Source organism: Thalia democratica, chromosome 2, assembly GCF_965202585.1.
Source record: "Thalia democratica chromosome 2, ktThaDemo2.hap1.1, whole genome shotgun sequence".
Taxonomy (NCBI): Eukaryota; Metazoa; Chordata; class Thaliacea; order Salpida; family Salpidae; genus Thalia; species Thalia democratica.
The window spans coordinates 36,503,630-36,519,345 of record NC_139166.1 but is presented as its reverse complement, the minus strand read 5'-3'; the positions used below and the strand labels follow the sequence as shown (position 1 = coordinate 36,519,345).

Genomic DNA, 15,716 nt, shown 5'->3' with positions numbered 1-15,716 from the left:
TAAGTTTAATGAAATTTAAAAATACCAAAAAGCAAAACTAAAACTATCCTATATTGGTATTTTTTTTTGAAAAAGAAACCTATAAGCAAAGTGTTTTAGGATTATCTACGTAATAGTACCTTTTATTCTTTTAGTGTCTCGCAATAAACAATTGCAGTAGCTTTAGATAAATAAAAAACTAAAAGAAAATGTTGGTAACCTTCTAAAAAAGTACTAAGCTTAAGATCCAAGTTCAGCATTTACATATGAAACAAAAATTTAAGTTTAGGTAATATGTAAAGAGTTAACAAAAGTCTTAAACAAAACTAAAACTTATAAAGAATTTATAGAAGTAGCTACTAAACTTTGATTAACTTAATTAAAAATTTTGATTAAGGTCTGTTTAGTCTTTACTAATTGTTTTTATAAGTAAGTATATAAGCATTTAATACTGCCTAATATACGGAACGTCTTGTATATATAAAATGTAATACCAGACATTAATTGCTTTTAAATACTATATCAACTTGTTTAAACATTATTTAGTATGTGAACTTTTTTTTTAACTAAAAAAGACATTTAATAGCAAACAATATTAGTTTTACGTATCTTTTTTGCAAGAAAACTAATACAACATAGGTCTACTCTAAACTATAAAGTTTATTTTTATTTAAAACGATTAAACATTTTTGCTCATGATAAATAAAATCTAACTACAACGACACAACACAGTTAAATTTTCTTAACAAAAAAATATTAAACTTGAATTAGTGTTTTTTTTTTATTAACTAAGTGACGCATTAGTAGTAACAAGTTTGTGATAAGCTCCTTCTAGTTCCATTAAATCATCATGAGTACCTTGTTCTATTACTTCACCTGAAAAATTATCCTTTTCTTTACTTTAATATGAGTCATGTATTACTAGTGATCTAACAGATCTATAAAATAAATATCCGGCCGAAACCAAATCTTATTTTTAATTAGTATCCAGTAGAAACCAGATCTGGATCTTATTTTTAGGTTAGTACCCTGCCGGATCCAGATATCATTTTAATATAAGGATCCAGCTGGAATCGGATAAAGATAATGATTTTATTTTTAAATTTGAACCCGACTAGATCCTTTGAAACTCTTAAGTTTTCAAAACTTTCCCGTAATGTCTGGTGTGAATTTCATATATACACTTAGATACGCCTAAATTTTATTTATTCTCTTTTCTTCACCATTAAATCCAGAACATCTAGCATAAGTTTCTAGTTTTATTGTTATGGCTAGTGTTGCTTTCAAATATTATAGCAATATCCAGTATACATTCAAAAAATTTCCCGTAATATCTAGTGTAAGTTTAAAAACTACACTAAAATACGCCTAAAGTAGTATAGAATAGAAAGTATAATTTTTACAACTATGTCAATTAAATTGTTTTTCAAGCATGTACAGACCACTAGAAAATGCTTAAATCAGTAAAGTATGTTCAGTGATCAATAAATCCAGATATATTTTAAAATTTATATTCCGCCGGATTCGGACAATATTTGCAACTTACAGTCCGGATACTTGGATCCGGTAGATCACTAGTAATTTTATCAACTATTTTTAATACTAAATTATGAGTAAAAGTAAAACAGCATACAAAAGTATTCATTAAACTTCGTTTTTTTTTATTATTTTGTTGTTATTTTTTGTAAATACGTTACAACTTTAATATTTTAAATATTCTTTAACGTCCTCAATTTTAACATGAATAATAAACTAAATAAAACATCAGGAGTTAACAAACAAGTTAGAATATAAATTAAATACTTGTTAAAATAGACATTACCTTGTGAAACTACAGCAATTTTGTCGGCATTTTTAATAGTAGATAATCTATGAGCAATCACAACGCAAGTTCTGCCTTCTCTTGCTCGATCTAAAGCTTCTTGTACAATTTGTTCACTTTCTGAATTATTATTTTTTCATTAATACGACAACTATTAGCTTCAGTAATAAATCTAGCTATTTTTTTGCATTTTTAATCGGTTTAAATCATTAAATAGTACTTTAACTTTATTATTTAAATTTACAAAATTCTGCTTAACTTAATCAATTTTTAAATCAATTGTTTTTGTAAATTTATAACGTTTTATACACCAACAAAAAGATTATTTTTTTATTAAAAATTAGTCGTCTATTATTAAAAAAGTTTAAGTAGCTTAAAAAAGTTAAAGTAAGTACGTGGTGAGTAGCTCGACAACTAAAAGGTCTTTCTATACATCAGGTTTTTTGACCATTTTTTTAGCATGATTTCTTTATCGTGTTTAATAAACTTACAATAAACACTAATAGTTTATTATTTTAATTGCTGTTAAATTATATCAATGATAAAAAAGTTAAAATACACAAAAATTTTTTGTAAATCTGTAAACTTTAGGTAAAATCTACGCTTTACAACTTTTTACTTTTAAATAAAAAACAAAAAATATAAATTACATTTTTAGTTTTATAAAAATCACGATTTTAATGTCTATTAAAAATGAACAAAACTAGATACTTTTTGGTATTTAAATTTTATAAACATTAATGTTTAAAACAACAAGAACTTTTTTACGTATATTTATGTCCAAAATTTATTTAGCTATATAAATTTTGTTAATTTTTTTGTTCATTTTAATCGTTATCATTTAATTGTTTTTACTGCATTGTAATTTACCTGTATCTAAAGCCGAAGTAGCTTCATCTAAAAGCAAAATCTTCGGTTTTCTTACTAAAGCTCTAGCTATTGCTACTCGTTGTTTTTGTCCTTTTGATAATTTATCACCTTTTGTACCAACGCTAGTTTCATAACCCTAAAATTTTCTAAAATTTTTAGGCTAACGTATACTTTTAAAATAAGTTAAAGTATATTGAATTTAATCTTCAGCTGTTAATAAAATAAATGTTTAAAATTATTTTACCTTTATATTTAGATACTATCAAAAATTTGAAAATTTTATTTACTTAACATTTAGTTACAACCTTTATAAGTTTAGATAAAAAAAAAACAGTATACAACTTGCTTAATACGTTTACAAAATTATTTTGTAACAACTTCATTACGTTTACAAACAAATATTAGAGTCTATGTTCATATTTATATATTTTTTGTAAAAACTATATAGAATATTTTTTCTAATGAAATTGATACCTTTCAATTTTTTTTATATACTTCAAAATAACTTACTTTAGTTTTTGAAATAATTTTTTTTTAATCTTGTGATTGGGAAGACTAGAATCTAGCGCTTGAAATGACATTACTTCAAAGCATAAATAATGGTCTAAATTTTCATCAAAAGATTTTTTTATGCTTTGAATAGACTTTTTTTAGATAAATGAAAGAAACAAAGCTGTATAACTAATAAGTTTTTATTCAAGTAAAATATTAATAGCCCAAGTAAATAAATCAGAATAATGTTAAAAGCAAGTCAAAAAAATCTAATACAAAACTGCTTATGTTTAGAGTTAGAATTAAATACTGCAACAGTCTCATTCAATTTATCTTGCAACGTAAAAACAAAAAGCAAAAATATTAAAAAATATCCATTCATTAAGTCATTAAAGCGTTGAATCCTAAATTATCGGGTTTTGAGTTAAATAAAAAGTAGTTGAACAATTTTAAACAACAAATTGTAGTGGTTTATAATGGGTATTATTATCCAATTAAAATAGTTATTTTTTTAAACTGGAAAAAGAGGAGGCATTTGCTTGTAGGGTAAGAACTTTTATTCAAATATCAAATGCACACTAAAACTTTAGATAAGTTTTGCGTTATTTAAAATAACAACAGTGCACTTAGTTTTAATTACTTTTTGGACGTTATATTCTTAGTTTAGCAATATTTCATGTACAGCTTTTGAAAAAATTTTTAGCCATGAGAACTAGTAGTTTTTTTTTCTAATTTGTAAATACTAAACATAATTATGTAAGAACATGTTTTAAAATAGTATAGTATTCAAACAATTAAACAAAATATACTTCGTTTTATTTAAACTCATACAAACCTAAATTTTATTATTTTACATTTGAAAATATAAATACTAACAATTATAAATTATTAAAATTATAAAAGCCCACTACTTTTTTTTTAATAAATAAAGAAATATCTTTTTTAATTCTAAAGTTCTACACTGCTGTATGCATACTTATATTATTACTTAAGTTCTAACACTGTATTAGAATAAAAATAAGGTTCAAAATCAATATTTTTAAAATTACAAGTATAAAAGTACCTAGTTTAAAATTAGTCTGAACATAAAAGTATACTCCAAATGTAATTTAAATACATAAAAACTAGCTTTTGTTTTAAAAACTTACGTCTTTTAAACTCAAAACAAACTCATGCATGTTTGCTAATCTTGCTGCCTCTTCAACTTCTGCTTTACTAATTTCTCTTGTTTGATCTCCATAAACAATATTATCAAACACAGAGCCTCCAAATAGTACTGGCTCTTGCGATACTATTCCTATTTTTGAGCGTAAAAAAGCAACATTTGTTTTTGTAGTTTGATGTCCATCTATTAACTACAAATTTAAATAAAGTTTAATTGTAAAAAAGCTTGTTGATAAAGCTTCTTAAAAATTCTGATTATTAACATAGCAACAACTAAAAAAAACTAAAACAAGAACTTATGCTTTCCGACTTACCACTGAACCTTCATCAGGATCATAAAACCTTTCCAATAACTGCACACTAGTACTTTTACCACATCCGGATTGACCTACAAGAGCAAGAGTTTGCCCACTTTTTACCGTCACGTTCAGTCCATGAAGTACTGTAATATCTGGACGACTTGGATATGTAAACTTACAATCTTTAAACTCTATATTTCCATTAAAGTTGTTCTGTTTTTTTTAAATTGCTTAAAAGCGTTGAAACGATATTTCTATAAATCTTAATATTTTATTGAAACTTGAATATTTTAAATAACTAAATTTATAAGTTTTAACTAACCCACTTTTCTCCATGCTTTGAGTAAGAATCAATAATTGGGACTCTATCGAGTAATTTAAAAACTCTTGCCGCTGACGTTCTTGCTTTAGCGTAATCTGGTGCATAGTTAGATGCTCTTCCTAAAGCAGTACCTGCAAACACAATCGCCGAGAAAACTCTGAAAAAAGTTTTACTTGAACCATTTTAAGTTTTGTAACTATTACATATTTTTGCTATTAAATAGCTCGATTTTTATTGAAACTGTACAATGTTTATTACATCTAGCTTTAAACGTTTTTTATTCAAAGAATTCAATAAGTCAAATATAACAACAAATATTCTACTTTTAACTGTATAACTAGAGTGTAAAAAAAGAAACTAAACATAAGTTATAGTAATCAGAATACTATATTTATTTTAATTTCCTGAGTTTCTTAATAAAAAACACGTTTTAAGTACGACTACAAACTCTTTAAATTAATAAAAAAGTTTTATTCGAATATTTAAAACCTAAAAACATATTGAAATTCCATTTCTCCCCGTGCAACAAGATAACCACCGAAACGAAATGAAGCAGCGTAAGCAAAAAAAATAATCGAGTTAGCTATTCCAAATGTTAATCCATACACAAAAGCGTTGTACTTTGCTTCTCTGTTTATATTTTTGAGTTTGTAGATTATTTTGTAAAAGTTTTGTTAGTTTGCTTATTATGAAAACAAAAATACGCATAGTATACTGAACTCAATGATATAGCTCAGAACATTTATACATTAAAATCTTTTAGTACAGTTTTATGAACTAATGCTTAAAATTGTCCATATCAATAACAAATGGAAAGCATCTTAAAAGACTGTATCTACGATAATAAAACATTTTTCTTTTGAACTCATCTAAAAAATAACGAAGTATATTAATTTAAGTAAACCTAAACTAGCAAAAAAATTGTTTACATTGAGTGAATTGCTTGTTTAAAATTTTAATTAAAATGGTTTTAAAGCTTCTATAAATGTTAAATAACATCTACATAAAGTTCATCAAAAGTGCAAGACTGTTATTAAATTCTGACTCTTCAAACTCAGACAACTGAAAGTATTATAGTTGTTGTTAAGAATCTGTTTTGATAAATTGTAAAAAAAAAATTACTACCATAGTCTTATTAACAAAACCAACATGATTTTTTTTTTCAAATAAATTATTTTTTGAGATATGGCAAAAACAAACTAAAAAGCTTACTAAAATATAGTAAATTTTATTTAGTATGAGTTTTCTCTTTTTAAAATTGTTTTTTCATTCTTTTACCGTGCTTTATTTTATTAATTAGACTTGAATGAGCATTTTCTGTTTTTTCACATGTAAGTTACTTTTTGAGATGTGAACTCTTTAAATTTATATAAGAATTTAAATTGTCCTATAACTGTAAATGTATAACTAAGTTGAACTTTTTTCTTTATATTTAGTAACTTAAAATTTAAATAAAGAAACTTAGTTTATTTCAATTAAAATATATAAACACCATCCTAGTTTTCACAAGTTTCATTTGCAAATATAAAATGTTTCTGTTAGTGGTTGACGAAAAAAAACACTTAGTGATGTTTTATGTGTAGCAGTTATTACTTGTATGGTTTTAAAAGAACTTCATCATATTGCTCAACGAAATACATTTCCTTGTTCAATGCTGCCACAGTTCTAATCGCCTCTATTGCTTCTGACACAACCTGAAAAAAGGCTTAATAAGTACAAAATATATCGGTGTAGACAATTAATCTTTACATTTAACTATAGCTAAATAGTACAACTGTAGTTTTAAATCTTATTATATTTCAAGTGATATTAAATAAATTCTTATTTTATAATAAAGCTTTTTTTGTTAGGTAATAGCTACTAAATTAGTTTAACTTATTATACATACTTTTTTGTATTAAAATCATTTGAAAAAAAATTCTATTATATTTTGGGTTTAGAATCACGAAACTTAAAAAGAACTTAAGCATCTTTTTAAATTATGTCTTGCTCAACAACAACAAGCCAATTAAACAGCTTCAAGCTTATTTTCAATCTTTAGCTCTTCAGGTACCAACTATTTCAAATAATTTTTATAAAAAGTAGTTATCTTAGTAAGTTCTTTTTATTTTTAAATTATATAAAATCAATGACATAACTTAAAAAAAAGACTATTAAGCTGATATTACTATGTTTACTTCTGGGTATATACGGTAGTATAAAAAAGTAGTATGATGGTGCTTTAAAACTAAATGGCTAAAAATACGACATAAATTATACAAAAGGAAATAAAAAAGCAGAAAGGAGAAAAAGAAAAAGAAAAAGGAAATGTAACTGTTTCAATCCACCCTATCAGTAAAGACAAATTTATGAAAAAAGTTCCTAAACATCATAAAAAAACACTTTAGCAACGAAACACTTAAAAAAAATTCATTAAGATTAAAATTACTATAAATTATTTATATACCATTTGCAACTTTGTGTATAGATATTACTCGTTTTTTTTGTTTTTCACAAACGTTTTCAAAACTATACAAGTTTCATTCTCAAGTGGTAAATGTTAAATAAATTTTAAAAAAACTTGACACAAATGTGTCATTATAAATACACCTGCTCTGCAGATCAGAGCATCTCCTATATTACTGCGGAACAGATAAAAACAGCGCAATATTCGACTATGTTTTTAATTGCACTCGCTGTCGAAAATCTGACATAGTTCAAAACCTTAAAGTTTTAAAATGATTAAACAAAGCAACTCTACAGTCTGGAATCATTATTGATAGAGAAAGAACGACCTATGTTAAACACGCAAATAACATTAAATGGAAAAGCAAAGCTTTTAATGATTAATTAACTAACATATCTTTACTTAAGTTTAACTTTGTGTACTTTTTACTTTAAAGGTGACAATCAAAGTTCCCAACTTAGTATAAGGAGAATGATCAGTTATAAATTTTAAATTTTATTAACAATACAATGTTTCACTCTTAAAACAAGTAATAATAAAAAGTATAACATTGTATTGTCAAAAGAATTTAAAATTTATTATTGACTTAAGATTAACTTGCTAAACTCTACAATTTGTATTTATTTTAATTTGTTCATACGTCATAATTTAAACTTATTTAAAAACTGTTTTACTTAACAAAACTTTTTCAAATTCATTTAACAATAACCATTTGAAAACGAAACTTGTATAGTTTTGAAAACACTTGTAAAATAAAATATAAAATAAAAATGAGTAATCTCTATATAACTGTTCAAAATATAGTTTTAATCGTTTGTTAACAAAAGATCCTAGTGAAGTAACTTCACTGGAATATAAATAAAAACAAATTATACAGTAATCTTCCTTTATTCTACCAACATATGTTTCTGTGTGTCAACGAATCAACACACTTCAACTGGGTTCTGTAAAAAAATAATTACTGTAATGAGAGAATAGAAGCATAGAATAGAATATGTGTATACATGTTTTCATTAAAATAAGATATTTTCTACAGATAATAGTTATTAATAGGTAAAATACTTAATATTAAATCCGACTGTTGTAAAACTATATAATATTTATGATTATTAAGTCTAAAATAAGTAAAGTAAGCTAAATTAAACAACAAAACAACAAATTATAATATAAACAAACAACTTACGTTAATGGGAAAGATAACTGATTCAAAATTTATTGTCGTTAACTAATGAAAAATATATTTATTGCAACTAATAATTACGTCACGATGTAAACGAGGTTATTTAAACTATTTAATTTATATTGCAAAGATCATTAATTTAGTTTTTATGTAATCTATTTTGAACAAAAATAAAACATTAACCATTAGATAGTTGATCAATAAAATTTAATAAAACTTAACGACGGTTAAGGCAATAAGGGTCACAGAAACTCGATGTAACATGTATATTATATATTGAATGTTTGTAATGATTGAATCAAAGTTATATAGAATTATGAAAAAATTAAACTTTAAGAAAAAACCAAAACACAAAAAACAAAGTTGTTATTAGGCTTACGATGTACTGACCGATAATAATTTACAGCGACATACATAAAATCATAATGAACTAAATTTAATATATATTTTATTTTAATTAATAAAATAATTAATTGGTAAAGTAGGAGTCGGCTGTTTAATTTAAAATATCAATATTACAATAATATAGCTGTAATAATATTACAGATATATTAAATAATTAATAAGTAAGTTGTGTTATATATGAAAGTTAAAATGTAAAACAACAAGGTAGTCATATGCTAAGTATAAACCTGCAGTAAAAAACCTACTAGCTCTCTTGGGCGTAGTAGGTAAAAAAGCACGGTTTATCTGTGATTTGAATACAGGCTTCCAATTAAACGTTGAACTTAACATATAAAGGTGTGAAGAATTATGGTCGGAGGGTAAAGTGAATATGTGAAATTTCGGAGAATAGAAAGTGACTTGTGTGAAGTAGATATAAATTATAAATGAATAAAACTATATGTTACTTAGGATATATAATTATGTTAATATATGTTAAGTGAGTGTGTGTATGTATGTGGAAGGTGAATGAAAAGTATGGAAGGTGAGAAGGCGCCAGGTGTTATTTGAAGAAAAACCGTCGGTTGTGTGCACAGTTGTTTGAAATATCACGTCTTTTATTTAGTAATTGTTTACTATCTTCTGCTAAAATTGCCATTCGTTCAAGGTTGCATATTTGGCAGATCTTGCTTGCGCTACTGATGTTATTGTTGGCGTGGTGGAGGATGCTCCATTCCATTTCTGGTTTGGTTCCATACCTATCAAAATACTGCCAAACGAAATCTGACAATCTTGTACTATTCTTTTGATTTACATGCTTAAAAGTATACTTATGCCCGGTGTACCTATCTTTAAAGTGACCTCCTGTCGAACCAATATACACTTTATCCTTATTATTATCATTAACATTATTATTGCTTTTGTTATTATCTTCATTAAGCTTACATTTAACACGCACCTTATACACAACATTTTTAATTAAGCAGTTACCATGTAACGGACAGTTTATTTTATTTGACTTACGATCTCTATATACTAAGTTGCAAATGGTATATAAATACGTTTAAAAACATTCCTATAATAGTATATAATTAAAATAAACTTTATAAAGCTGTACGTCTTATATTCAGATGATAATAAAAATCCACAAAAAAAACTAAAAAAAAGAGAGGAAATACCAAAAGAATCCTGCAATTGTAGAAACTAAGACACATGTCCGTCCACTTAATAAAGGCAACTGCAGAGAAGCTGAAGTTAGAACAAAAATAATACTAAAACATTCTTATAAGAAAACCAGCCTTGGTAAATTAAATTATTTGTAGGCAAAAAAGTCACTTATAATTTTGTAGGCAAAAAGTGACTGATAAAAACTCATTGGAAGTTGTAGACATAAAAATAAACTTCTGCTGATAAATTGAAAAAGAAATTTAGCTTAGAATATCAAGCATACTTTTCTATTACTAACTTTTTAGGAACTAGAGTTTTTGTGTTTTTAGAAAGTCTTGTGGTCTGTATTTGAAAATTATTATCTATTGTGTTTATTATATAATATCTATCTATTTTTTTGTATTTATTATTGTTTAAAAGTATTCTAAAAGTTTAATTAAGTTAAGTTTTATAATATTTTATGAAAATAAATAAAATTTTTATAGATTAAATAAGTAAACAATCAATTAATATCAGTTTAACGTGAACAAGACGTTAAAAGGTATCCGTGGTGTGCGACTCGATAACCTCAAGGTTTTTTTGTACACCAGGTCCATTAACTAAACACTATGAGCGCTTTTTTTGTCGTTCAATAAACAATAAAATAACATTTTAATTTTATTTACGCATGTATAAATTTTACTAAAAATATAACTATCTGAAAGTAGTAATTCAAGAATTTATATTTTTTATAAAGTTTTCAAATAAAATTAACACTAAAGATATCAAAAAACTCACAAAATATATATTCTTCTAATATTTGCCTTTGTCTAAAAATTAGAATTAAGATATAATTTTAATAAAGGTATGGTCACATTTAGAGTAATTTATAGTTTAAAGTATATTGATAAACATACAACAGATGCTTCTTCCATAGAATCTTTGTCTCTTCTTGCACTTCCAGTCATCAGTTGTGCTTGAACAACTCCGCTTAAGACAATTAAAGGTAAAAATGCGACGACCACAAATGCTAGTTTCCATCCAAAGTAAAAAGCAATGACCATTGCACTACCAACCGATGAAATAGCTGAAACAATGAGTCCAATTTGACTTCCAGTAGCCTGTTTTATGTAGTATTGTTTTACTTAATTGATGACTTATATTTTACCACAGAGTTTTAAAAAATGTGGTTAAACTTAGCTTAATTTACAGTAGTCAAAGGTATTTACTACAGTTAAAGAAAACACTAAAACTTAACAAAAACAAAATGTAAAATATAAAGAAAAAAGTATGCTTTTTTTAAAAGTATTATTATAAGTTTGTTTAGATAATTTTTTCTAGCAACTTTATTTTTGAAACAAATAAACTATAGTGGTGTGCAAAATTTTCCCTGTAAATATAAACTGCAATTTTTTCAAATTGATGAAGGAGAAAAAGAAACTTAAATTCTCCACTTTTTCTAAGCCTTACGAAACAATAACACAGTATGTTTTTTATTATACCAACCTTCAACAGCAATTACTCGCTAATTTGTTTTTCTTAAAATTTTAACTTATGCGGTACTTTAGTCCGAGCTTTAACTAAAGACTTTTTAAGGGCTCCAGAGGTGTGTTTCATGAGCAACAGGCCTTAATTTATAACAAGGACCGAACACTGAGCTTTATTGGGTTGAGATCGGGCGTTAAAGGAGGCCAAAATTACTTACTCCAAAGTCGCAGGATATCGTCTCGGCACCAGAACTTAATACTGTTGGAGATTTGACAGATAGCACCCGTTGTATTTAAAAGTTAAATCTTAATTTTAGAAGTGTTTATCATGTCGAAGGGACAAAATCCATGTTTGTGTTGATTTTGGAACTTTGCTTTACAAAAGTCATGGGAGAATTTAAATTTTTTGACATTGCAGCCCTGTGCCCATGTTGGCTTCTAGTGGCGACAAACGGTTAACATGTCTTTAGGAACGTCCTCGGAGTGTTGGACCAGCACTTTGTCGTTTATTAAATTGAGTTTTCTCTCTACACTAATACTTTTTCGTTTGAAAAAATAATTTCATGCTTTTGCGTGCCAGAAGATCAGCTCTTTTTCGTCGTTGAAATGCTTTAAAATGCTAATGCTTCTTTAGTTTCAAAATAAAATACTGTAATCGGTTTTTACAGTTGCCCTCCTTAATTTGTACTCATTTTAAAATATCACGCTATTTTTTCATGGAGTGTTTAAAGTTACTCTTTATCCTCTCTCAAACGGCTTTAATGTTGCTTCTCGAACGACATAAGCAAAAGCGTTCGCTTGTGGAAAAATAATTTGTTTTGCCAATCTCTTTTCTACCTTCTCACCACATCATAAACTGTTGATTTTGGTACTTTTAGCTGCTTAATTATCTTTGATATGGGCATCCTCGCGAAAAAAAGTACAATAATTACATCAAGATTAGTAATAACAACAGAAAATAAAACCTGAATTTATTAAATATAGCTGGTTTTAATAAAGTGTAATAACACAATTAGTATATTACGATAAATTTCAAAGCGTGAGACTCAAGTAATTTAATAAATTTCAACCTTGAAGAATAAACCCGGAAAAAAATTTCTACCCTATAAATGACTTACAAAGTTTTTAATTTCTTATAACTTTTATTAAATAGTTTTTATGATTTATTTCGTATTTCTTTAGTAGAACGTTTAATAGTTAAAATAATTTAGCTCTTAATTTTTTAAGAAAAGATAAAATGCTTATATTACCCCTTTAACAAGAGCTGCATCTGTAGCTAATCTTGCACTTAAAGCACCAGGAGAGTTTTTAGAATCATCAAACCAACCAATCTCTTGTCGTAACATAGCTTCAAATCCTAATTTTCTAATTCTTCGTGTAAGTATTTCTCCTGATTTTGCAAACATGTAGTTCTAAGAAAAGTAAAAAACTGTGTAATAGAATAAAATAATCCAGCTCTAATTCATTTATGACAACTTAAATACTTTTTTATTTAAATATTTAATAATCAATGTTTAAAATTAGTTTCGATAATAAAACTTTATTTAGTTATTGAAGTGTTCAAACTTAACTTTTTTATTTTTTCTCTCTAACTATTGTAAGAGAACAAAAGTTGTATTTAGTATTAATTGATAGTAATAACAACACTTTAACTTTAATAGTTTTCTTTAGTTTATATCTTAGTTAAATATTTGTTAGTTGGTATTACAAACGTTTAAATTCTTTTTAAATATCCCATCAATTCAAATGTTGCTAGTTATGTAAAACTTCATTTTAAAAGTGTTAAAACAAATTTTTAATTAGTTTAGAATTTATCCTATTTAATACTGACAGTCTACTTTAGGGTTGGGCTGGGCAACGTACGGCCCGTGATGTATTTTTTGGCTTAAGAACAACATGTGCGAAATAAAAAAATATCTATTTATTTAACAAAATATTTTAAATGACATTTTAGTTTTATTTTATACAAAGTAGTGCTTCATGAATAATAGTTTAACAGAATATTAAACTTTGAAATTTTAATTTATTTTCAGAGTGCTTTTTTTTAATTACGCGGCCTGCCAAAACTTGTTTTTAATGAATCTTGCCCGCAAAAAACTTTTACTGAAAAAACAGGTCCGCCGACTCTTAAAGTTGCCAACTAAATGAATGGTTTAAACAAAAGTTTATTAATTGATTTAGTAAAAACTTTTTAGAACTCTATTTTTAGATCCCAACTTTTAGAGTTTAATGGCAACAGTTTTTACTTGCTAACGTTATAACTTTTTGAGGTGTAAATGCTTGTAATTAAAAACCATACGGATAACATTGTTTAGTTTTAGAAATTTTGTTCTACTTAAAAAAGTTTGAACTTTGAAAAACGTTGATATTTTATAAAAATTGTGACACTGTTCATTGTTTTTCACATTGTCTATTTAAACAACTAACAAAAAAGTTTAGACTTTTATTTAATTAACAAAATTTGCTAGTGCTTACTAGGATAGAAAAAAAATCTAACAGTAAATAGATTGTTTAGTTTAAAGACTAAATAAGTTTTTAATAATTTTTAACATGTATGTTGTAACTAAAATCAAAGTTTAAAAACTAGAGTTAATGAGCTAGTTAAAATAGTTTGTCTCTTTTTTTAAATATATTTTTATTTAAAAAAATATTCGTTGCACAGTACTAACTATAACACTAAGGAATTAAACTATTGTGTTTAAAAAATATGAAAAATAAATTCTATTTACACTTGTACTTTGAACACGGCTACCTAATTAAAAAAATAAACCATAAATTAGTAAAAAAAATGTTTTAATTACCGCGAATAGTAAAACTTAACTTTTAAAACTTTTAGAGTCATCGACCGTTTTAGAAATTTTTGAATAGACTGTTATGATTGTAATCACAAAAAATTACATAACAAAATAATAATTAAATAATTAAGTTTTACAAAAGAATTATTGCAAAAAGTTCTACACTTTAATTCACTCAAGAGTTTTTTATTTGTATTTTATAGTAAAGTTTATAGTTTTTATGTTTATGAAGTTTAAACAGTAACTACAGGGTTGGCACTCGCTTTTTCAAAATTTTTTCCAGGTTTTTAAAAGTACACATCTTTGGGTCTATTTTTAGTTTAAAGTTAAATTTAAGGTAAGAAACTGTGCTAAATAGTATAAAAAGATTGAAAAGATACTGTAAAGCTACTTAAAATATGTTTTTTAATAAAAAATTTTTGGTAATGACTTAAACTTTTTATCTATTTGATAAATTTTTTGAGTCAAACCGAAACTTTACAACTGAAGATGTTAAAGTTCTTAAAAATTCCAGGTTTTTTCAGGTTTTTTCCAAATTTCTTAAATTCCAGGTTTTTCCAGGTGTTTTTTGCCTAAATTGTCAAATTCCAGGTTTTTCCAGGATTCCAGGTAAAGTGGCAACACTTACAGACTACTACATCGTTTTAAATAAATTTTCTTGCCCATAGTAGTCTTTTTCTTCGGCAAAAAAAATCAAAAATACTTTATTTTAACTTCAAACTTCATTAAACTTGAAATTTATCGAGTTTTTTTAAGGTATAGAATCACTTAATACATACTAACAAGCTTTATTAAAATAAACTTTGTCGAAGCCTAGTATAAGTTTACTTTTTAAGTTATAAAATGAATAAAAGTAAAAATAAAACACTCAATTATAATAAACACTAGTTTTAAACTGAAAGAACTTATAAATCTAGATAATTTGTTTTTTCAAATATAAAAATCATATTTACAACAATTAAAACTTTCTCGATTGAAGAAAGTATTAAACTGTTTAAATTAAGTAGTGTTTAAGTCATTATTTTAAAAAAGCTTAAATTAAATAAAACTGTAAATATAAAAGTTAAATATAAACAAACTTATCGTATTTTTTTAAATCTTTTAGTATAAAGTGAAATTATAACAAGGAAAAAGTAAAGAGGCATTTAAAAACTTACATGTTTGCATTTAAAAAAAGCTTCAACTAACACAAAACATTGGTTGTAAAAAGATTTAAATAATCCTATTCGTAATACTTAAATATTAATCGAAGTTTTTAGTTTAAATTATTGCAGTTAAATTGTCACAAAACAAAGTCGAGTTTTTGTTTGTTACAATTAAAAACGTCGCA

General features: G+C 25.4%; 1 protein-coding gene across 1 annotated transcript in view; it reads right to left on the bottom strand.

Annotated features, from left to right (window-relative positions):
• Positions 1-624: 624 nt before the first annotated feature.
• Positions 625-15,716, bottom strand: part of LOC145828569 (bile salt export pump-like) — a 45,179-nt gene continuing 30,087 nt past the window's right edge. Inside the window, exons 22-31 of the mRNA XM_082936323.1 lie at positions 12,842-13,003; positions 11,022-11,225; positions 6,542-6,642; positions 5,438-5,578; positions 4,949-5,105; positions 4,642-4,839; positions 4,312-4,518; positions 2,672-2,807; positions 1,802-1,921; positions 625-855 (exon numbers count right to left, since the gene is read on the bottom strand). Coding sequence (XP_082792449.1) covers positions 764-855; positions 1,802-1,921; positions 2,672-2,807; positions 4,312-4,518; positions 4,642-4,839; positions 4,949-5,105; positions 5,438-5,578; positions 6,542-6,642; positions 11,022-11,225; positions 12,842-13,003 — 1,518 coding nt within the window. The 3' untranslated portion in view covers positions 625-763. The remainder of the gene's footprint in view (positions 856-1,801; positions 1,922-2,671; positions 2,808-4,311; positions 4,519-4,641; positions 4,840-4,948; positions 5,106-5,437; positions 5,579-6,541; positions 6,643-11,021; positions 11,226-12,841; positions 13,004-15,716) is intronic.